Genomic DNA, 25,157 nt, shown 5'->3' with positions numbered 1-25,157 from the left:
AGAATAATTTTAAATCACAAAGAAATACCTCATTATAATCAGATTATTTAATAAAATGTAAAAGACTAACATACACCTGTAACTTCTGATAGGTACAGGCGAAGATTCACAGGAGAACAGTGGAACACACAGGTGGGCGGTCCTCAAGACAACTCTAAAACCAACCCCTACACAGGATCTAGCAGGAGCGTCACTGCGTTTGAGCACAGCCACACCATGTAGGCCAACTGTTAAAAAGTAAACTAATAAATAAAGGAACACCGCAAATATTCACAGGATACATTTGCAGAAAATATATGCAATATAATATTTTGTTAAATTGTGAAATAATTCTCAATGGGGGGGTCTATACACATGTTAAAACTTAATATGGAAAATTAAGTGTCTACTTAGAGTGATAAAATAGTGAATCATTTGTTTGGCAGTCTGTTTGGGTTTTTCAAACAGGATCTCTCTGTATGTAGCTCTGACTGTCCTGGACCTATAAGAACCACCTGCCTCTACCTCCCAAGTGCTGGGATTAAAGGCAGGTGCCACCATGACCAGCGGAATAATTTATTTTTAAATTGCTATCAATTTTTAAATGCCGTATAGTGTGGTGGTTTGAAGAAGAATGGCCCCTATTCACTAACGTGTTTGAATACTTGGCCATAGCGTGTGGCAGTATTAAGAGGCATGGTCTTTTTGCAGGAAGTGTTTCACTGTGGGGCAGACTCTGAGGCCTACATGTTCAAGCTATGCACAGTGTGTCACAGTCTGCTACTGCCTGCAAATCCCCTCAGCTCCTCCAGGACTGTGTCTGCCTGCACACCACCATGCTTCCGCCATGGGGTAATGGACTAACTTTTGAACTGTAAGTCAGTCTCAATTAAATGTTTTCCTTTATAAGTGTTGCTGTGGTAATGGTGTTTGAGCAATAAAACTCAAACTAAAACATAGAGTAACATGTATATGTGTATGTACGTGTTGCATATGTACACACACACACACACACACAAACTGTCATGGTTAATACTGACTGTTACCTTGACAAGATTTGGAATCACCTTCAAGGACACAAGTGCCTGGGCATACCTGAGGGAGCTTCCTGATTAAAGTGAACTGGGAAACCTACCGTAAACATTCTGTAAGCGGGGATCCTGACCACAGCATCTCCCTGACCATGGTGCAGTGTGAAGATACCTTCCACACACAGCTTCTCTCTCTCTCTCTCTCTCTCTCTCTCTCTCTCTCTCTCTCTCTCTCTCTCTCTCTCTCTGTCTCTCTATCTCTCTGTCTCTGTTTCCTGACCACGGTGCAATGTGCAGACACCTTCCACACACACACAGCATCTCTCTCTCTCTCTCTCTCTCTCTCTCTCTCTCTCTCTCTCTCTCTCTCTCTCTCTCTCTCCTTCCACACACACACAGCATCTCTCTCTCTCTCTCTCTCTCTCTCTCTCTGTTTCCTGACCACGGTGCAGCGTGCAGACACCTTCCACACATAGCATCCCCCTCTCTCCCTCTCTCTGTCTCTGTCTCTCTGTTCCCTGACCACAGTGCAGTGTGCAGACACCTACCACCTCACCATACATCTTTCCCGCTGTATCCCCTCGAATGATAAATGGAGATAAACTGTCCCTTCCTTGAGAAGCTTTTATGAGAAAATTCACCAATTTAACAAAAAAGGAACTTGACACATATATAAATGCACCTGCATCTACCACACTCACATAGACATATCCATACACATGAATGAGTGCATTTACATGCATGTGTATGAGTTTTCAGGTATTTTTGTGAGCGTTCCTTGAGACTGTTCCCTTGCTGGTCTTATTAAGCTAATGATCCCGTTGGCAGGGTTACAGTGTGTGTAACAGCTGAAGTGTTCTGGCTTTGCTGTTACTAGTTTACGAGGTAAAGCTAAAAGTGAATGAGAGTTAGACGTCCACGTGAGACCACTCACAACAGACGGAGATGGCTGTCAGCCTTTACCTCTGTGCCGGTCATCTTCAGCAACCATCCTCTCGAAGACAACAGTGACGACCTGTCGGACTGTAGCAGCAGCTGTATTATTTGTAATATTGTCCTTTGTGAAGTGGAGTCGAAAACAAAGAACTATTGCCTAGAAAAAAGATTGCTTAGCATGAAGTAAAACTGAAGAGCGGAGTCTATCAGATGAAACTACAAGACAAATTGTTTCAATCAGACATGAAAAGTTCTACATTTTTATAAAACTACAAAAATCCTCAGATTTCAAAATAATTCAGTATCAGTAAATACATAGCTATTTAAGACTAGCTAAAACAGTTCAAAATGTTTTTTTTCCAAATATACTTCATTTAATGTGTATATATGCACGTGTCATGTTTTATTTTCCTGGAATGACTTGCTTTAGAAATAGCAAGTATTCATATTTGTTATATCACTAAATGCTTAGAGAAGTTCTATATAAATTTCTAAAAATATAAATAAAAATATACTATTACTAAAAGAGTGCCAAACTTTTCTCTTTAAAAAGCAACCTTCTTTCATTTAGAACCTATGCATGGAATTTGTGTGTGCTGCCCTGTGTATCGGCATGAGTTATCTTTCTATATATAGCTGAGGAGATTGCATGGTGAGGTTATGTTACCATTTCTGTTGATGGACATCTGGAGAGTTTAGAATTTGGTGGTCCTCTGAGTAAGGCTGCTATCAACATTCAAATACAAGTCTCTGTGAAGACAAGCATTTTCCTTTGCGTTGGATAAATACCTAGAACGGCATGGCTAGGTCACAGGCAATGCAGGTTAACTGTTAAAGAAACTGAATCTTTCTAAAGGTCACCTCCAGTGCTGTAATTCTGATGTGTGTGGATTTCAGAGCCATTCCATCGGCAGCACTGTGTGATGGTGGCATCTGTAAAGGTCAGCTGCTCTAACGGGAATGGGTAGAGACAGACAACACTGATTTTAGCTCTCCTTTCACTAGCCTCTTCCCACACATCTGCTACCACGGAGTGCCACAATTCATGAGTGTCTTTGTCAATTCTTAATGTGGTAGTTTTGTCCTGGAAAATAATACTTTAAACAGTTCTTTAGAAGCACATGTGTGTCCTTTGTCAGATAGCTGCGACTGTTTTCCTCTACCCTTTTATGGGTTCATGGACCATAAAATCTGAGCTCTATATCTGCAATTGTTTTCTTCTACAATGTGACTTATTTTATAGTTCATGGACCACAAAATTCAAGCTCTAAGAAATGGTTGCATACACCAGTATCATAAAGGTCTTCTAAAAGTTTAATAGTTTGAAATAGCTGTCACTCTCAGAGGAAATACAAAATTCTGTGCCTTATCAACACATCGGCATTTTTAAAAGAATTATTTTTCATGTTATGTCTGAGGGCTTTGCTGTCATGTAAGAACACATGCTGGATGCCAAACCCAGGTCCTCTGCAAAAGCAACCAGGATGCTTTTTGTTTGTTTTTCCAAGACAGAGTGTGTAGCCCTGGCTATCCTAGAGCTCACTCTGTAGACCAGGCTGGCCTTAAACTCGAGATCCATCTGCCTCTGCCTCCCAAGTGCTGGGATTAAAGGTGTGACCACCCACTAGTACTTTTAACCACTGAGCCATCTCTCCAGTGCTCTTACATTCAGTTGTTAAGTGACAACCTTAAACAGAAAAATGTCTCTATATTTCAACTTCAAAAAAGTGTATTATGTTGTTATACAGAAGAAGCCTTTATGTTGATCAATTTTGTATTATACCCTTCTACTTCAATTTTATTAGCCAATCCTTCATTTTCAACTAGGTAGCATACTAAAATTCTATAATTACTCGTTTCTGTATGTGGGTGTGTAGTACACATGTGAGTGTTTTCGTGCCCACAGTGTGCATGGGTGTGGGAAGGCCACTACCATCCACCTTGTTCTCTGGCTTGCAATGACCCTCAGTGTGCGGTGTTCTTAACACAAGCTAGAGCAGCCTAGGACGAGGAAACCTCCATAGACATTGCCTCCTTAGACTGCCCAGTGGGTATGTCTGTGGGGCGGTTTCTTGACTAATGGTTGATTTGTAGGGTCTATTCCACTCTGGATGGGTTGTTGTACTGGCTGGTTTTGTGTGTCAACTTGACACAGGTTGGAGTTATCACAGAGAAAGGAGCTTCAGTTGAGGAAAGGCCTCCATGAGATCCAGCTGTGGGGCATTTTCTCAATTAGTGACAAGGCGGGAGGGTCCCTTGTGGGTGGTGGTCCTGGGTTCTATAAGAGAGCAAGCTGAGCAAGCGAAGGGAAGCAAGTCAGTAAGGAACATCCCTCCATGGCCTCTGCATCAGCTCCTGCTTCCTGACCTGCTTGAGTTCCAGTCCTGACTTCCTCTGGTGATGAACAGCAGTGTGGAAGTGTAAGCTGAATAAACCCTTTCCTTGCTTGGTCATGATGTTTGTGCAGGAATAGAAACCCCGACTAAGACAGGTGTATAAGAAACTGAGCAAGCCAGTGGCTAGCACTCTTCCATGGTCTGTTCCTGCCTCAAGTGTCCTTGATGATGTTCTACAACCTGTCAGCTCAAGCAACTCCTTTCTTCCCCAAGTTACTTTTAGATATGGAGTTTATCATACCAAAAGGAACCTAACTGGGACCCCGAGGGACCCTCCTGTCTGTTCCCACACTGGTCCAGGAGCCAGCACACCCCTGCTTGGTACTACCCTTCTCTCGTGGGTACTGGAGATGCACCTCAGGCCCCCATACTTGTATGGCAAAGACTTTGTTGACTGAACCATCTCAAGCCCCAGTTCTTCTTCTTTAGTATGGCAATGGTAACATTTTATACATTTTAAATAGACTTATTACAAGAATCATTGGATAGCAAGAAACCAGATGGAACTACACACAGACACTCCACTTAGCAGAGGGTCTGGAAGAATGGGAGCTCTCATGCTCTGGGAACACCAAGGTAGCATCTAGAAAGGATGGACATACAGACCCACTTGAGATCCGTGTGCGTCCTGAGGCCATAGACATCTCTCTTGTATAACTGTCTTTCCTCCAAAGCATAGACATTAGGAAATGAAGTCGGCCATGGTGGCCCACGCCTTGATCCCAGCATTCGGGAGGTGAAGGCAAGCAGATCTCTGTGAGTTTGAGGCTAGCCTGGTCTACATAGAAAGTTCCAGGCCAACCAAGATCACAGAGTGAGACTTTGTCTCAACAAACAAACAAACAAACAATTCAAAATGCTACTAAAGAATAAACTGAGAACTGTATTATGTTGTTTTCTGTTCTACAGAACTATCTCATGATTTAAAAAACTAACAGAACAACTATCAATATTCCAAAGAGGATGGGAGAAGGAAACAAAGTAAAAATTAGCTAAAAGTAATTTTAGAGTAAAAGAGAAACCTCGTGTGGTTAAGTGCTAGAGTAAAAGAAACCTCGTGTGGTTAAGTGCTCAATGAAGGGTTCTCTGGCCACTTCAGAGACATGCCTGAACTGTGTCGTTTCCTAACATAACACATAATGGCAGCTTCAAAGCAGGAAGCAGGAGAACCGAGGAGCAAACACACAGGAATACTGAAGCCAACATAAAGAAGGCATCGTCCATCTGTCCTTCCTTCCTTCTTTCCATCCTCACACCCCTTCTCGACCGTGCTCTACAGCCGCTCTTCTTCCACTCAGCATTCCTTACTGTGCTCAGCAGCAGCCGCAGGCTGGCTAACGGGATGTGCTCTCCTCTGCAGGGACTAACGCACAAGGCCGAGCACCACAGTAACTGCGGAGAAGTGAGCTGCTCTTCGCCCAATGGCTCTAGGAGGCTATCTTCCAATCTGCTTACTCAAACACTACCTCAGAGCTTTATAAGCACCAATTTAATAGGTTTCTTACCTTGGAAAGTGCCTCATCATGGACTACTGTGTTGGTTGTTAAAAGAACAAGAACTGTTTGAAGCAGCTTAAGTTCTTCAAGGCTGTTCTCCATTAGCTGCCAAAGCATGTTAATTACATTCCCAGCAGCAGCCTGTGAATCAGAAGATAGCACAGTCAACTCAGATCTGAGAGACTCGGGAAGATTCACAATGATAGTGCTCATTTTCCACCATCAAGTTAGATACAAACAAAATACATTCATGAGTAACTATCAATTCAGATAATCTAAACTTTAAAATATGAATTATATTATGTAACTATTTTATGACACTGAAAACTTTATTTTAAAATCAGGGCCTGTACTATGAACAGATTACAAGTAACTCAATGGAATGCAGTTAATCTTTAATGTTAGCTTTATTTTTAAGTTATTCTTCTTTCATAGAACTGCCTCACAAGAGAGGTCAGGTACACTTTAATCTTTCCATGAACGCTACTGACGTGACTCTTAACCAGCAATTCAGATAAAATCTTCAGCCTACCTCAGACACTACTTCATGTGACATGAGTCTCTGGATGGCGGCCAAACACAGCTGCGTGATCTTTGGTTCCTTGGTCCCACACCCCATCAGGAAAGGCTGCACGACTTCTGAGCTGTTCTCTTTCAATGCTTTATTCAGAAAACATCAGAGGACTTACTGGATCTATTCATAATGAGGAATGTTTGTCTACATACTTAGAATCTATGACAATTCTTTTTATATAAAGTAAATATCCAAATAGAAACAAGTAATAAGAATTCTGAAGCTTCAGATGTACTGTCTTCACCTCAACTATAGGAGTTCCAGGCTTTCTCTAACATGGGATTCTGGGAATCCCATCTGCTACATACTCTTTGACAACATGAATTCTTACAAGTTCAGAAATTAATATTTGTTCATGATACACAAGAGTAAAATAAACAAGAATTCATATTATAAAGCAGAAAGTAGTTCAAACTGTATGTACACTATGCCTTTCATAGTTCATAGGTACCCTACATTATTTTTATATTCTGTGAATGTTTATAATGATAATTTCTTCAGGAAATAAACACAATTCTTAGACAACAATAGCATTTTTCCTGTTATTACAGAAAGAGCATTTTAAATTAAGTAGTAAATATACAAACTTTTATTCCAAACCTTAATTTAACTTCTATCAACTCTAAAAAATTTTACAGGTAGTAATAATAATTAAATTCGATTGAACAACTCATTAATAACATAAAATTTTAAAAATTGCTTAAAGATAAAAAAGATAAATAATACAAGTGTGTCACCTTCAGAGAAACTAAATAAGTAGCATGGAATTTTAACTAAAGGTAACACTAGACTTAGGAGTTTGATAGCTGTTTGCAAGGAAATAAAACTCACTAATTAACTACATGTATTTCTGAGTCAGAAAATATTTTTTTCAGAAGAACCACCTCAGCGGTTGTTTCCTCCTTATTGTGTCCACAGTACCAGATATGAATTTCCTCTATGGAGCAGGCTTCAAATCCAATCAGAGAATGGCTGATTTTACCCATTACACGTGTATCACGCCTGGAAGCCTGGCCTTGTAGACTGTCAGAGTCACAGGGGAGGGAGGGTGTGACACACACGGACCACTTAGGGATGAGCATGCCACGGTTACTTGTCTTCTGTACTAGGCCTTCTGTGGCCCTCTGTATTATTTTACCTACAAATTTCATAATTTCATTTTTCTTTGCAACTGAACAAAATCCCACTGTGTATTATATACCGTATACATCTTGGGCTCTATCGTTGAGTTTAGCTCCTGCTGATGAGCTGGCATGTCAGGATGCTAAGCTAACTTGTAAATATTTGTGTTTATAACCATACACAAATGCTACTCACTCCCAGCCTCCCTATGCAGAAGACGGGAGGAAACAATCTAACAGGGATTCAGGGAGAAGGGCTGTGAAATCCCGGTTCTGGGCGGGGCACAGCCAGTGCAGGGGAGACCACACAGCATTGGTGGCACCTGGAAGAGCCCACAGAAACCTGGACCTGTCAAAAGTCAAGCACAGATCAGGAAGGGTGCACATGCCCCTACCTCTCCCTGTTGAAGTACTGGCCACTGATGCATTCTGGGGGGAGCCCTTAATTATTGTCCGTTGGGCACCAAGTCCCAAGTCCATGGTCACACAGACAATCTTTTTTTCTTAAAGAAAATATCTTTTTATCTTATCTTTCAATTAGATATATTTTTTATTTACATTTCAAATATTGCCCCCTTTCCTGGTCCTCCCCACCCCCGAAAATCCCATAATCCATCTCCTCTCTCCCTGTTCCCCAATCAACCCTCTCCTGCTTCCCTATCCTGGTATTCCCCTATACTGCAGCAGCGAGCCATCCCAGGACCAAGGGCCTCTCCTCCCTTTGGTGTCTAACAAGGCCATCCTCTGCTGCCTATTCGTCTAGAGCCATGGGTAACTTCATGTGTCTCTTTGGTTGATGGTTTAGTCCCTGGGAGCTCTGGGTGTACTGGGTGGTTCATATTGTTGTTCCTCCTATGGCGCTGCAAACCCCTTCAGCTCCTTGGATCCTTTCTCTAGCTCCCTCATTGGGGACCCTGTGCTCAGCTCAGTTCAATGGCTGGCTGAGAGTGTCCCCCTCCACACAGACAATCTTAAACACACACACACACACACACACACACACACACACACACACACGCACGCAACAAATGCAAGACCTGACTGTTTGAAAGAGAACCGCAGGGAGATGGAGAGGTAAGCACAGTGTACTTACACATGTACAACAAAAGTGTAAAACTAGTGTTTTTTAGATTTTTGTATTGAATAATTAAATCCACTTTCTGCCTACCAAAATACACACGATGGAATGACAAACTAAAACTACAACTTCCGACAATATTCTCTATAAAAGCCCTCACTGGAGTATCATAACTTGCTAAGCTAGCACAGCTTGGTGAGGGGAGTCACACTGGAGGAGGGCAGCAGAGTCCTAAGGGTTCCCCTCCTATTCCCTTACTTTCTTGAGCATGGATGTCTTAACTCAAATATGGAGACAATAATTTCACAGCAATATTGCAAAAACATTGAAGTAAGCAATTAAAATATGATTTTTGAACTGATATAATTATGTATTATGGAATCATAATAGAATGAAATTAGAAATTAATAAGAGAAATCACAGAAAAGCTACAAATGTTTAGAGCTCAAACGACAAATTCCTAAATGGCCAGTGGGTAATTAAAATAATCAGGAACAAAATTTTCCTATGATCAAATGCAAATGATAGTACAAGTTATTTGAGATACAAAAAGCAAAAAAAGAAAAAAAAAAAAAAACCCCACCACTACAAAAGCAAAGCCAGCAGTTGCAACTGGAAGTTTATAGTTATGAACACTTACATTTTAACATCACAAAGACTTCAAATAACTGAACAATGAACTTCAGTGTCCTAGATAAACAATTGAAACCCAAAAAAAGCAGATAGGAAGAAACAAAGATCAGGGGGCAATTTAATATAGAACCAACAAAGCAAAGAAAGACAAAGGAAAAAAACACTAATAATATGAGAAAAAATGGAACATAAATACCAATGAAATCCAAAGCATTATTTGTGAATACATTGAAAATACATCATCCAATAAACTTGAAAATATTCAAGAAATGGAGACATTCCTAAAAATACAACTTACGAAAATTAATTCAAGAGACTATAGAAAACTTAAGTGGATTCATAAAAGATAACTGAAGCAGTAATAAAGTGTTTTGAAGCTGGGCGGTGGTGGTGCATGCCTGTAATCCCAGCACTTTGGGAGGCAGAGGCAGGCGGATTTCTGAGTTCAAGGCCAGCCTGGTCTGCAGAGTGAGTTCCAGGACAGCCAGGCCATACAGAGAAACCCTGTCTTGAAAAAACCAAAAAATCCAAAGAGTTTTGAAAAAGGAAAGCCTGAGACTGGACAGGATCCAGGTCACGTTCTACCAAACCTTTACCAAAGAGCTAGCACAGGCGTTCCTCAGGCTGACTCATAGAGCAGAGGAACGCTGCAAACCTGCTCTGTGGTGCTAGCACTGCTCTGACACAAAGTCAGGTAAAAGCCTAACAGAAACATGAGTTCAAACACTCTTGTCTGATGCCTCTGATGAACAGAGAAGCCAAAGATCTCAATAAAATACAAACCAAGTTGGAGAAAGTATTAATAACATATACCATAATCAAATACACGTCACTAAAGACACAAAGATAATTCCGCATGTATAATCAACAAGTTTAATAGAGCACATAAACAGGTGTAAGGACCAGAGTCAAATGCTATCTCAATAGATACAGTCTGGCAAGGTTGAGCATCCCTTCATGATCCTGGGTGAAGAGCAGGAACAGGGTTTCTGCACACGTGAGGCTGTGGACGGCAATCTCACACATGATGCTATGCTGAACGGGAGGATGAGAGTGGCCTCTTTAAACAAGGAACCAGGCCGGGATGCCCTCTCTTTCCTTTCCATTCCTATCCAATCAATACAGTTCTCAAAATCTTAGAGCAATAAACCATGGGAAAGAAAGAAAAGGGATAAAACAGGAAAGGAAGGAGTCAACATATCCCTATTTGCACACGGCAGGACCCTAAGTATTCTACCATAAAGCTCTCGAGTGGTAGGAGACGTGAGCAAAGCAGTAGTGTGAGCAGTCTCAGCAGAGTGAGATCTGCGCGCCTGACCTCCAGCTCCCCTCCCACTGTGATTAAGTCCTCCTGGAATCCAAAGGACAGCACGTGCGTTGTCCTCTTCCTGAGCTTACGAGCAGTGCTGCCCACAGCTCTGCGTCTCTTCTTATTACACTGCATCACAGCAGTCTGACTAGTGGCACATGAACTTATTTTGACCAAGTTGGTCTTCATGAGCTGTCTGCACACAACCATGATTTCCAGGAGAGTGCCTGTAGTCCTTTTTCGGACTCCATGATCTGACCATATTCCAAGTGTATACCCAAAAGGCTGGTACTGTGATATACTTCGCAGCCTACATTAAGGAAGGGCTCAGTGATCCCATGTAATATGACAAATTCTGACAACAAAAGAAAGATCAAACTGCTGGTTCTAGTTTTAGAACGCATGTCCTTTTAGAAGGGAAGTTTCTGGCAAGGAAGACATGGTGAGGGAGCAGACGAATAAACGGGACAGAGGACCCCAGGAAGCAGCCCACAGAGGAGGACCCCACGAGGCAGCCCACAGAGGGAGCACAGCAGACATCTTTCCTTCTCCTGTGGTTCTCAGGGAACTGTTGACTTCCAAGGACTACACTGTGTGTGTCCTATAGGCATTAAACATGTACACGACTAAGAGAGGGCTCAGCAGTTAAGACCCTATCTCAGTTCCCAGGACCCAAACAGAGGATCCTAACTGCTCAGAACTCTAGTTCCAGAAGATCCAATGCCTGGGCACCCCTGGGGCTTCCTGAGTACTAGGCACATATATGGTACAGATACAGAGACGCAAGTAAAATGCTCATACACATAAAATTATAAAGTAACTTTTTAAGGTATCACAAATACACATATACTGATAAAACGATTCTAAAACAAACAGGTAAATTACTTTTTATGTCAGAAAAAATTCTGAAGTATATTTGCTGATTGCTACTTAGAGACCTTTTAGCATTAAGGCTACACTGACAGGAAAAGGAGAACTATGAGATGATAACACAATCACAGATAATGATTAAGGTTTTACATATGTACTGACACTAATTGTAAACAGCAATGGTAAATGTAATCACTAGGGTTTGGGCTAAGAGTTATATATAGACCTTTTCAAGCTATTACAACTTGATAAGACTTCCCTGCTCAAAACATACATTAAAAAGCAGGATATAACTTCGATGTTACGCATGCCTTCTTGAATGTTAGCAGCTTGTAATCTAGGACAAGAAGTCAGTTGTAACAGAGCAGCCAAGCGCCAGACTAAGGCATTGGGTTTGTAACTGGAAGTCTTTACGCTGTCGTCTCTCGCTCTCGGTGTGGCATGGAAGGTGGGTAACGGTGTGTGCATCTGGTCAGGCTGGCGTTATGTGGCACAGCCTTTCCACTCACGCCGGCGTTCATGACAGCAGAGAGAACAAAGAGATGCAGACATTAGAAGAGGATGCTGAGAAGTAGCAGGGGGTAAGGCAGAGACTGATCCTGAAAGGGGAGTGTCATCCCTGGGCGCTAAGACACCACGTTGACTAGACACGGCACTGATCATCTTTAAAGCAGGTTTGAGGATCCGAATCAAAGGCTCGAACTTTCACCATAATTCTTCATGGTTTCTGACATACAGAGACATGTAAGAATTCAATATCCTGGCTCACTGGAGTGTCCTCAATTGTTTGGGAACTTTGATATTTGTTATAGGACCAAATTAGTATTTGATGGTCTCAAAGCTTATAAAAAAATAAAAAATTATTGGGGAATTAAAATATTAAAATATTTCTCAGTATTAATTATATTCTGAACTAACTAGGTAATTTAGAAACTACATACTGACCAGTTTAAAACTTTGTAAGAGCCTTTGATTTTCAAAATGACGAGATATCAATGAAATCAATATACGTAGGTATCAACCGCTATAAATACATCATTAAAAAATGCTAGGACAAGGCTGGAGAGATGGCTCAGCTGTTAAGAGCACTGGCTGCTCTTCTAGAGGCCCTGAGTTCAACTCCCAGCACCCACATGGTTGCTCACAGCCATCTGTAATGGGATCTGACGCCCTCTGCTGGCATGCAGATGTATATGCAACAGAGTACTCATAAAATAATAAACAAACATACGAGGACAAGTTTAAATGCTGATCTATCTCCTTAGATAAATGTTCCTAGAAAATATGTAGCCTAAAGTATAAAGATCTGTGATGTGAAATATTACCTATATTACGATGAAATCAATAATGTAGCTACATATTAAAATGTCTTATTCTTTAAAATATCTATTTACTTATAACTTTGCAGGTAGAGGGGTGTGCCTGTACCCAGCACACATGTGGAAGTCAGGAAGTAACCTGCAACCGTCCTTCTTTCTTTTCATCATGTGGGTGTCAAACCCGAAGGGGAGGCCTCAGGCTGGGGGCGAGCTCCTTCACCCCCTCAGCCATCTCAACAACTCTAAGTCTCTTATTCTTCTGTAAGCTTAGATATTTCACTCTGTACACAGTACTAGAGTACAACTGACTCTTAGACGATCTTCTATCAACTATAAGAACAATGAAAAGTATTACTGAAGAATAATTAAGGATTTGTTATCATATCAGCAAAAGTAAATATTTTACAATGATATTCTGATTCAACTGTAATAAGTCTCCATGTTTAAACATCCAGGCCATAAATTACCTTTAAACAGCACTACCTCACAGGATAAGCAGCCAGTCCACCCACTATCCCCCTCCAAAACCTCCTTATCCACAGTCTCAGTCCCAACACACACCTCTGCTTTCTTTCACCCTCCTGCATACACAGAGAGCACCACTCCCTGCTGCGACAAGTGTCACACAAGTATGTTGCGTTTGATAAACAGTTAAGTGACAGGGAAGAAGCTGTGCGAGAAGGATACGACTTAGGAAAACTAACCTCTGGCCAATTTCCAGTCAAGCGGAGAGGCCTAAGGGAGAGGCACTCTTGTTAAGTCTTTATGTCACGTTGTAATGGGGTAACATCTCTAAATCAGAAACTCCCAATTTTTTAACTCAAGGTTTATGTCCAGAGTGTGATATGGAAGCTGTGTGGGCCAGCCTGCCTTTCTCCAGCACTGCTGAGCTGTAAGGCTCATGGAGCTGGGCCACAGCAGGGCTGAGCACTGAGGCTGAGCACGGAGCACTCGAGGGGAATTAGCGTGCAGCCCCGAAACAGCGAGGCACACACCCGCTCCGTCTAACCCTGCTGCTGAAGCAGGCACCTTAATCTGCTGAGCCAAGAAGACAGACTCCCGACTCCCGCTCACCCATGCTCACTGCTGTGCAAGGTCGGAAGGGACCAAAGGAGACGAATGGGGAGCAGATGGGGAAGAAGAGCCAGTCAGAGAGAAGCCCTTGGCCATCACTCCCGAATGCCCAGTCCAGCGAAGGTTTGCAAACACACAGCAAACAAACCCCTCCATTTTCTTGTTCTTCCATCTCGTGGCCGCAGCCCTGGGTCCAGGCTGTACGTCAGTGTAGGGACACGCCCAGCATCACCTCATGAACTGTCTGTGTGATGCTGAAGATGGTCAAAGTACAGCTTGTCAGTCAACACAGTGAAAGCAGCCACGTGGGTACCCTCCGCGGGTAGAGTGTGTCGGCCGAGCAGTGGGGGTGGAGAGGAGAGCAAAGGCGAGTAAGAAAACCTTGGCTCAGAGGGACTGGCGGCGTTAAGGCCTCTCACTGCACGAATGCCACAGCTTTCACCTCTGGGAAATACAATCAGTTCACTTCTATACCATGTGTATGAACACCACACTCTGGTGCAGGAGGCAGATGCTCAAAGCACTGACAGTTTTAAGAGTCTATTTAACTATTAGTAAAATCTTCACTACTAATTGAATTTAAAGCCAAAAAAAAAAATTACCTGCTAAAATTTCGGTGTTTCTTGCAGCTATTGTTTTAACTTTTATTATTCCCGATTCAGCAGCCTGGAGGAACAAAAATAATTAGAAAATAAAACTTACTATAAACAGGAATTCTGTGTGAGAAATAAACACGAAATTCAAAGCACAAAGAATCACTCCCATGTGCATTTTGCAGACTAGAGACCCTTGAGGCACACACACAACACGGAGCCCCATCGTCATCTGGGCCACTCACACGCAGAATGCACCATGCCTGATGTCTTCATATGCCTAAGGCATACCTGGAATGCCTCAACATTGTACAGATTATATATTCACAAAATACAACAAGCAAAAACCCAGTGAGAAGAACGAAATTCTTCTCCTCTTTGCACACATCTCCCCTTTCTCTACTGCACACTGTAAAGCCTCAAAATCAAGTGAAATTACTGTCACGAACTAACAAGCCAGTTCTACTTTTTGCTTTCTATATTTTAAAGATGTATTTTATTTATATGTAGGTGTTTGTGGGGAGTCATAGAGGTCTGAGGGAGCACTGAGTCACTTGGAATTGGAGTTATGTTTGTGAGCCATCCAATGTGGGTGCTACAGTCTAACATCAAGTCCTGAGTGCACACGTGCACACGAACACACGAACACACACACACACACACACACACACGAGGGGAAGTCACAGTTCTCTCTAACTGTAAGGAAGCACCAGACTGTTCACTGTCTTAGACATTAGACCTACTTCATCATCCCCCACTGTTTACAACATGTGTTGCTAGAAAATTTTACTAAACATGTTTATTTTTAAAACACATCTATCAAAGTCCCCCAACCCAACTGCAGTCTTCCTTCATGCCATCGTAATGCCAGCATAGCCTACGTCGTCCACTCAAGTGGAAACTAAGGGTCCTCTGGAAAGTCGGTTGGCTGGGACAAATACGTGAAGGAATGTTTAACTGAACTTGGCACAGGCGAAAGGCCCAGGCAGACTCGTGAAGGAACGTTTTGCTGAAGCAACCCAGGAGGGAGGATGTTCTGCTAAAGCAAGTACGTGAAAGGACATGTGATGAAGGAGTCTTTGCTAACGACATGCATGTACCGCCTTGCAATGCGTGGTTGAGCTACATTTGTCAGGAAGCCATAGAAAGAAAGGCACCAAAACCCTGCTGGTGTGCTGTAGTTCTTCCATGTACTAAGGCTGACTGAATACATGTGCAGAGGCGAGCCTGTGGAGGCCACGTGATGTGTGGAGGGTATAAACAGGACTCCACAGAGTGACAGAGACAGGTTGGCCTGCTGGTACAGCCAGCTGGGCAACGCTTGCGGTCTCACATCTTTGCTGATCTTCACTTCCCTGAGAGAGGCACAGCCAAGAACTTCTCCTGGCGTCCCTCCTGGTCCCTGCTGCTGACTTGAACTGAGGCTGAGGTCTGGCTGTCTGCTAGGCAGAGTCACCGCTGTTGCTAACCAACTCTATCAAACTGGACTGCTGGTGTATCTGTGAAGTGTTTGCGAGTGGATTGAGCTGCCACTGCCTGCTAACTTGTGAACTGAACTGCTGATTTCCAGACAACACAGATGGGAGTTGTTCCAAAGAACCTTTCAAACAGGTCCAGTTACCCCATATCCTTTCTTTCCCACTACCTCTGGTGGGTGGTGGGCTAGAAGGGAGGTTAAAGCATTTAAGAACCATCATTAAAAATAAGGTTTGAAAAACTTAGTTACAATCTAGAGAGACCTGTAGAAAATGAGGTCTATAGAAACAAGCATCTCTGTACAAAGGCTTAGAGATGTGAGGAAAGTGTCTTCTGCTGGGAATGGTGGCAACTCTATTCTCACTAAGCTGGAAGAATGAGTGAGGCAGGACAGATGCCTGCGCTCAGCTAGTTTAGGCTTAAGTGAAACACCAGCCCAAAACAAAACAAAAAATTATGACCGGAGAAATAGCTCAGCTCAGCAGTTAAGAGCACTGGCTACTCTTTCAGAGGACCAGGGTTCAACAAAACCTGTAACTCCAGCTTCAGGTGATATAACTGCCTCTTCTGGCCTCCATGGAAATACATACGCATGGTGCGCAGACAGACATGCAGGCAAAAATTATAAAAGTAAACAGATCTTTTATAATGTTAATAAAAATGTAAAGTACTTCCTATGATCACTCACTGTATAAATCAACTATAAACTTGGTTAATTTCTCTCCTGAGTTCAGGAAGAGTCAGGGAACAGTTGCCAGTTCTTTAGACCTGCATAGATGATGCGGGTGTGTTTCCGAGGGCACAGAGAGCTGGGGGACAGAGGAAGTCTTTCACACCCTGCTGCATTTAATACTCATCGCGATTGAGATGAGAGTCTCTTTTAGTCACTGTACCTCACGCAGAAGAGCCTTGGCCTCATTCTGACTCCAAAAACTCTTCATGACCAATCCCACAATTTTATGATTTTAATGATTTTCAAAATGCTTACAAATCCTAAATTATATCTCTGTTCTTAACCCATATCCTGAAGAGTAGGGCTTAATCAACTTGAGTGTTTATACTTAAATTCAAGACAATAAACAAACAAACAAGTCACCATCTTCCTCTATTCTGAAGGGCCACCTCCTTAGCCAGTAAACTGTGTTTCATCTTATTCAAATTCTCATTTAGTTCTGAACAGTAGCATTACCCATCTGGCCACTAATCACTCATACGAGCATCTTCATCCCACAAACAGGGATTGAATTGAATAGCATGTCTTCCATTGAATAACCACGTCCTCCATTATTCAGTGCCTTAGCTGTCAATGGGTCACTTGCATCCCCCCCTTATTTGCATATCTCAGAATTATGGGCTGGGGAAGTAGGTGGGCGGCACTGTGCTTCCTAGCATACATGTTCTTGGGTTCAGTATCTAACACTGCTAATGAATGAATGAGCAAACAGACAAATGAAGTATTCCTCAAAATTAAGAAGTGTAGGAAAATCTTCTAAAAGGAAAAATTTACTAGAACTGCCGCTACTCTGACAAACTAAGTATATATACGCACAGCAAAGAACACCCCCTTTGGGTTAGAGCTGTAATTTAGTCACAGGGTACTTCCCTTCCTATTCTGCAGGAAGCACTGAAGCAGGGAAGCAAGCAAACAAAACAACAACAAGAAAGAGTCAAAGAAGAAACTCTAGACTTCTTAAAATTACAACATCTACACAGTCACAAATCCAAACCCTAAGTCTCACAGCTGTGATGCTCTGTGAGGCTCACACACTGCCAACAATATGGGACCTTCAGGGCTGTGGGGCAGGCTCTTTCCATGAGGACACTGTTTTGGCGTCACCAGGGACACATTTTCTACGGGACAGCTATTCATGTCTAAGTCACACATCACTAAAGGCTCTTCACCTTCAGTACTGTGCAGACCTCTCACTGGGAATGCAGCGCCCATTCACCATAAGCCCTTACATTATTAGTGCTTACCGTACCTCCTTTTAAATAAGCAGCCACATAATAAAGGTTTCTTTCTTTCTTTCTTTTTTTTTTGGGGGGGGGGGAGGACTTGGTTTTTTCGAGACAGGGTTTCTCTGTATAGCCTTGGCTGTCCTGGAACTCACTCAGAAATCCACCTGCCTCCGCCTCCCAGAGTGCTGGGATTACAGGCGTGTGCCATCACCGCCGGGCCATAATAAAGGTTTCTAAATGAAAAGTTAAAATGGTATGAAAATTCAAACTCACTTAAAAGAGAGGTGCCTCACAAAAAGAAAAAAAAAATCCCAAGAACTCTGACCCACCAACTCACAAATCCACTAGATGGATGTCTGGTTTATTGCTCTGTCACTCTGGTGTGGGTTCGGATCTGCCACATGACAGGCTCATCCTCAGGCTGCCTTCAATCTTGGCAACAAGAATAACTGCACCTGTTCACCCCCCACATTCCTATGACACTAACTAGAAAGAAAGCTGAGTCTTTCCGTGGATTTTAACCTGGAAGCCTTTTTACTTTATTTTTAACTAGAAGTATGCTTTATGTTGTGACGTGGGGGGAGAGGTGGAATTTCTTTTTAAATGTGTAGGAGTGCTCTGCCTGCATGTGTATGTGCACTGTGTGCGTGCTCAGTACTTACAGAGGTCACAAGAGGGCGCTGGACATTCTGGCACAGGACTTATGGATGGGTGGGAACTGCCATGTGGGCGCTGGAAACCAAACCTGAGTTCTCTCCAGATTCCTTTCCTTTAATGTTTATAAACTAGGAATGGTGGCGCGTGTCTATCATCCCAACAGGAGGGTGAGGGTAGCAGGAGGTTCAGGAGTTCAAGACCAGCTTCACTCAAAAATAAGTTCAAGGCCAGCCGGGTACATGAGACTGTTTTAAAAACAAAAAACCAACACCTGGCTTTAAATGTTGCTTCCTTTCATAAAAACTCATGTTTCTGCTTTTAACAAATATATCTTTTGCACCTCATGAGAAAAGTAATCTAAAGTTATAACAAATTTTTCAAAATTCCTAGAGAACAGCATTATTCTCTAAATTATTCATAGAGAACAGCAGTGAAATGCAAATTAAAGAAAAAAATGTGAAATTTAACTTGTTTTCAACTTAGAAAACATAACGTGTTCATGAGACACAAAGGAGGTATGGGGATGCCTGGAAGACTTTTTACATTTAGTCAGGTAAATGCTAAGACCTAACGTGAAATACACACTTGAGAGTGCTAAGATGACACAGAACAGCCCTTAAGGGACAATATTCTCATAAAACAATTACACAGCCAGGCGGTGGTGGCCACACCTTTTGTCCCAGCACTCTGGGAGGCAGAGGCAGGTGGATTTCTGAGTTCGAGGCCAGCCTGGTATACAGAATGAGTTCCAGGACAGTCAAGGCTACACAGAAAAACCCTGTCTCAAAAACAAACAGCCGGGTGGTGGTGGCACACGCCTGTAATCCTAGCACTTGGGAGGCACAGGTAGGCGGATTTCTGAGTTTGAGGCCAGCCTGGTCTACAGAGAAACCCTGTCTCGAAAAAACCAAAAAAAACAAAAACAAAAACAAAAATAAAAACAATTACACATTAAAATATTGAAATTAGTAAAATAATTCTGTAATGTTCAATTATCCTACAATTGTTCAATTATCCTACAATTATAGTTTCAACCACCACATATGAAAAATCCCAATTCATGGTTTCCAAGAAATACACTTCCCTTAGTAAGTAAAATGGAAGACTGGAATGCAGGGGGCAGAGAGGTGGCTAATATCCATAGGGCATGCCAGCATGCCTCTCTCTTTCCCAGCCCTAGCTTCAAACTTTACACTTCAGTAAAGGATCTAGTTCACAAGTCCTGGGTATATAGCCACAGTGGCTGGATAGGTGAGATGCAATAGTAATCCTTTAGGACTTAATTACGAAAGAGCAGGAAAAACTCAAAGCACAACAGAAGGAAACGTGTAAGAGGTAAAGAAAATAGCTTATGCAATAAGCTTAAGGGAAAGGTTTTTTGGTTTGGTTTGCGCAGAGGAGAGCACACTAGACAGACAAACATGGGAGCCTGGGCAGGGGCTTTTACTCAGCAGCCAGCTTGCACTTGGTGCACGGTTAAGTGTTCACAGATAATCTCGCAGATATATGGATGGATGGACGGACGGATGGATGGATGGATGGACGGATGGATAGATGGACGGACGGATGGACGGACAAGGGGTGAGTGAAAGTACCTGGGACTGACTTGATGATAAATGGGCTGGGAAGAACTCAGGATGGAGTTAATACAAGACAGGATTCTAAATGGGCGGGGTGGGGGTGGGGAGGAAGGAGCCAATGGCAAACTAGTATAGGGGACCTCAGGATCCAAAGTATGAAAGGTGGAAGAAGCAGGGGCAGGTGGAAGAGTACCGTATGAAGAAGCAGGGGCAGGTGGAAGAGTACCGTATGATCGCTGCCTAAATAAAGCGTGTAAGGATGAGGACACCAGCAGGTATGAGTGCTATCCCAAGGAACTTAATGATCACATGGTAGCAACCAAGAGTGCTAAGTTACTTATGTCCTTGATAAGCATCAAAAGTCAGGTATGATATTAAAACCCAGGGTAGGACAGTACATGAGAAAATGGGGAGAAGAAAGCCAGTAAGGACAGGAAGCAGCCAGAGGGCAAAGGCAGCCATACACAGTAACGTAAGCAACGTGATGTGACCAGGAACAAGACAAAGGACAGGGCTGTCACAAAGGCGGCCCAATGACAAGAAGTCTATCTGAACTATGTGGAGATATTCTGGTAGGTGTTACAAGCTGGTGGAAACCAGAGTGGATGGCACAGATAAAGCCACTGGCATCAGTAAGGCCACAAGCAAGGGGAGTGGCAGCGTGCAGGGCAGAGTGTGAGGAAAGCGCTGGAGACAATCCAGGATACAGCCACACATAAAGAACAGGACTCCTGAGAGAGGAGACACTAACAGTGCGTGCGCTACAAACCTCAAACTGAAAACGCTTCAAGGGGGAAGGAATGGTCAACAGCCCTAAGCAATGATGCAGACAGACAATAGTAACAGTGAGGCATCTCCAGGATGCTATGGAGAGGAGAGACTTATAGACGAGTACACAGGGAGTCACATCCAGTCCCTCCACTTCCAGCTTTGCCATCGTACTGAACCCTCTGAACCTCCTCATGTGTAAAGTGAGACTGATTTGTCTCATTCTCTTCTTCTTTGAGACAGTGTGTTGATAGGTAGCCCAGGCCAGCCTGAAGCTGGCCTCAAACTCAAAGAGACCTGACTACTTTTGCCTCCCAAGTGCTGTGGGTGACACTACACCTGCCTTCTTTTTCTTCTGAAACAGAATCTTGTTATGTAGCTCTGTCTGGTGTGGAACTGGAGAGCCTCCTGCTTCAGCCTTCTAAGTGCTAGGTTCTAGATGTGCCTCTCTATAAGATATTTAAAGTAGTATGTTGAAAGATGCAAAGATTCCTACACTGTTGTAAAGGTTATATTTTATTCAATCAAGCTAATTTCATGAAAAGAAAGGTATTTTTGTTAGTTTTTTTTTCCATGTTTTACTCTTAAGAGATTAATAAGATGGTCTGGACTATTAGCACAAACTAGTTTTGTTCTTGGTTAAAAGTACCTTGAAGAAAAGAGAGAAAAAGACTAAAGATGATTTAAAGTCATAGACAGTGTCTTTATTTCTGTCATCAAAGCACAATGCTGTGAAGTAATCGATACAATGCAAACAATCATGTATTTGTCTCTATTCTTATGATTTCAATATATAAAACAGGAATTTATTCTATTGTACTCTTGAGAGAAAGACCACCCATCATGGGGGAAATAATAGTACTACATTATAAACTTCTACACTAAAACAGCTTTCAACTAAGCACAGCTAGATTTTCCGGCCTCTATTCTTCACTGTCCTGAATATGAGGTCTGAATCCACACACAGAAGCAAGAATCTTAGCCTCAGATCCCTAATAAAAGGACAGAGAGTCCTGCTGTGGCAGTGGAAGGCATTCTGTCACTGAGTCTTCAGCAGCCACCAATTAACACAGAACCAAAGCTCTGCCAGGGGGAACCTCTGATTTGGGCAAACACTCTACCAAGGCACCAGGTAACAGCAGAAAGCTCGGAGGTGCACAGCCCGGAACCACTATTTGTCATCTATGCTTTATTGACTCTGTGATATCAAGAGAGACAGGGTCGGCAGGATGGCTCTGTAGTGAAGGTGCTTATCACCAGGTGTGACAGTGTGAGTCTGCCTGTATGTGGTTCTCGTGTCCCTGGTGCCAGTGAAAGCCAGAAAGGGCACCCTGTCCTCTTCGATTTGAGTTACAGAGTTTAGAGCACCATATGGGTGCTGGGAATCAACCCATGTCCGCTGGAAGAACAGCCAGTGGTCTTAACCACTGAGCCATCTGTCTAGTCCCAGTAAGACAAATTCAGCAAATCCTTATGGAACATGTGCCACATACAATATCTTGCACTAGAGCTGTAAGGAGAGTTCCAGGATTAGGAGTGGAGTGAGTTCTAGAACTTTGTAAGCTACCTGTTGGAAGAGTGTTTTCTCCCAATAAAAATACCACAGAAGGCATCCATTACATTCCAAGGCTAAAGCTCAGGAGCCTGTAGCACAGAGGGAGGAGCCACAGCTCTCAACAAGATTTACTAAGACTGTGGAGCCACAGTTCTAGAAATTACTGCTGAAATTACAATAGGGTCTGATGTTTTCTAAATGATTTTTACAGTAAATATTACCTCTCTATCTCTGCAAGGTGTGTGTGTGTGTGTGTGTGTGAGAGAGAGAGAGAGAGAGAGAGAGAGAGAGCGCACAAATGTGCAGGAGTGGGGATATTTCAACAGGATCCCACTCTGTAGCCCCAGGTTGGTCTCAAATTCTTGTCCACCCTCCTGCCTCATCAAACTATGAGCTGGAATTACATGTGTGACCCATCACACCTGGTAAAATATCCTAATTCTTTAAAACTATCTACTATAGCTTTCAACAGATGATACAGAGACAACAAAGAAAATCAATGCTAAAGCAAATTAGTAGTTCTCTGAAATAAAACATAGTGTGTTCCTCAAAATGATACCTACGATCTCCATCCTGGGTAGTAGCTCATTAAAGAAACTGGAATTCACTGAAAACAGGTAGATGCAAGGCACTCAGAGAAAACCTCAAGATTCCTGATAAGTCTACATTCTAAGCTTTACTAGTCAAGTTCTAATTATAAAACTTTTTACAGTAAGCATAAAGATAACTGTAAGTAGAAAAATATGAACTCACGTTGTAACTTTTAATAGCAAATAGTATGTTGAATTGTGGGTATACTAAGCTATATTAACTAGGAAATAAAATTAAATAACTATTTTTACCTATCTTTGAACTACATTGTTTTTAAAGGTTTTTTTTTTTAAGATTTATTCATTTTTGTTTTATTTGTATGGGTGTTTTACTTGTATGTATGCCTGTACGCCACATGTGTGCCTGGTGTCTTCGGAGGCCAGTTGAAGGGGTTCAGATCCCTTGAAAACTGTAATTATACAAGGTTGTGAGTCACCATGTAGGTGCTGGGAATTGAACAAGGAAATTCTGTGAGAGCAACAAGTGCTCTTAACTGTTGAGCCTGCCCCCTGAACTACATTATTTTAAAAATATGAAAGAGTGGTTTTTAAAACATTTCAACAAAAATGGAATCTTAAAAGAAAAAAAGTCTGGGATTAGTGATTAAACTAAATTTTCCAACTCAATATCTGTAAATTTGTATTAGCATACATTGAGCTTCCTGATGATCTTCCTGTGAGCCGCTGCCCTCATCACTACCACCATCGGTTTTTGAAACCAGGTCTCTTTATGTACCTGGTTGTCCTGGTGTCCACTCTAACTCACAGATCCTCTTGCGTCTGAATACTGAAGCTAAAAGTTTGGCTACCACACCCGGCCTCCTATACCCGGTACCACATTTTGACCGTATCCTACAGCTGAAAAAAACAAACGTATTGGATGGAGCCAAGAGGCTAGACTCAGGTGCATTTGTTTTGCAAAGCATCCTACTAGAATGCTGTTTGTGGAGGGTTTAACAGTTATCGTAGGCCTTGACCATCTGCTATAATTTCGGTGCTCTAGTTTATCACGAAGATGAGATTTTTAGTTAGGCTGAATACCACAGACAAGAAGGAAATGTTTCCAAGCGAGTGACATTCATACACTATGCACACATTTGTGTGGAGTATGCAGTCCGCTACAATGATGGATAGTCATTTTTAGGAGCAATACACCTGACTCCACTAAATCGGCTCATTCAAGGAACTTCATTCCGAAATAAACAAGACAAGAGAATGGAAGAAATCAAGCCTCCCTGGAACTCTCAAAAGAATCCTACGAAGCAATCACCGACTCAAACTGAACTGGCGGAATGAAAATGAGTATAGGGTTGGGGACTCGAGGAACAGGTCTACTAGGACCAGGGAGCGCTCGCGACGTTCTCCCTGACGTCGTCTGAGGCATACCTCCTTGACAGGTGGGAACTTCTTCTTGCATTCTAGTGACAAGGCCCGCAGGTCGCTCTGCATATTCTCCAGCAGTTTCTTCACAGCCTCGGGGCTGTTGGTGCAGGACATGGTCCCCCCAGGTCCCTGCCGATCTGGGACCGGCACTACCAAGCAGGCACTGTCAGCTGCTTGCGCGGCCGGCAGAGAGCCGGAGGCTCCTCAACCTTCCGCAGCCGGCCCGGGCTGGGCTGCGTCTCCCGAGGCGCGCCCGAGCTCTTCCCCCGCCGCCCCGCACCGCCGCCGGCTGCTTGCCGAGACCTGCCCGCAGCAGTGCTACCCCACCAGGCTCCACCACCGGCGCCGGCCCAGGAGCCCACCAGACGGGCAGGTCCCTCCCGCTGCCGCGGGGCCTGGCCACGGCGGGCGTCGCCGGCCGAGCTGGCCACAAGCTTCAGCGATGCCCACCCCGGGTGCCTAGACTCGCCGACGCCATTAGCTGAGTCGCCCACAATTCCGAGCGCGGCCCGGACACGTCAGCCGCACTTCCGGACTCCGGGCCCCGCCCCCGCCCGGACCAATCCGGAGGCGAGCCTCTGGAGGGGCGGGGCCGAGCGAGAAACCCGGACTAGCTCCAGCTGGGCAGCGCGGACCCCGCCCCCGCCGTCCACGCAGGTGGCCGGCACGGCTGCGCAGGCGCGTCCTGCTTCCTTTTCGCTGGGTGGTAACCTGGGGATAATAGGAGGTGTCTCCCTAGGTGTATTTGTGATCCATTCTCTTCTGCTATAAATATTTGCT

The 25,157-nt window shown here is 43.2% G+C and overlaps 1 protein-coding gene across 2 annotated transcripts in view; it reads right to left on the bottom strand.

Annotated features, from left to right (window-relative positions):
* Positions 1–24,879, bottom strand: part of Mon2 (MON2 homolog, regulator of endosome-to-Golgi trafficking) — a 77,000-nt gene extending 52,121 nt beyond the window's left edge. For both annotated transcript variants that reach the window (XM_052164659.1, XM_052164660.1), the window contains exons 1-5: positions 24,381–24,879; positions 14,419–14,482; positions 6,371–6,498; positions 5,848–5,979; positions 1,974–2,103 (exon numbers count right to left, since the gene is read on the bottom strand). In XM_052164659.1, coding sequence (XP_052020619.1) covers positions 1,974–2,103; positions 5,848–5,979; positions 6,371–6,498; positions 14,419–14,482; positions 24,381–24,491 — 565 coding nt within the window. In that variant the 5' untranslated portion in view covers positions 24,492–24,879. The remainder of the gene's footprint in view (positions 1–1,973; positions 2,104–5,847; positions 5,980–6,370; positions 6,499–14,418; positions 14,483–24,380) is intronic.
* Between the last annotated feature and the right edge of the window lie 278 nt (positions 24,880–25,157).

This window comes from Apodemus sylvaticus, chromosome 20 (assembly GCF_947179515.1).
Source record: "Apodemus sylvaticus chromosome 20, mApoSyl1.1, whole genome shotgun sequence".
NCBI classification, from domain to species: domain Eukaryota; kingdom Metazoa; phylum Chordata; class Mammalia; order Rodentia; family Muridae; genus Apodemus; species Apodemus sylvaticus.
Note: the sequence above shows the minus strand (reverse complement) of the source record. Positions and strands in the feature narration are given on the sequence as shown.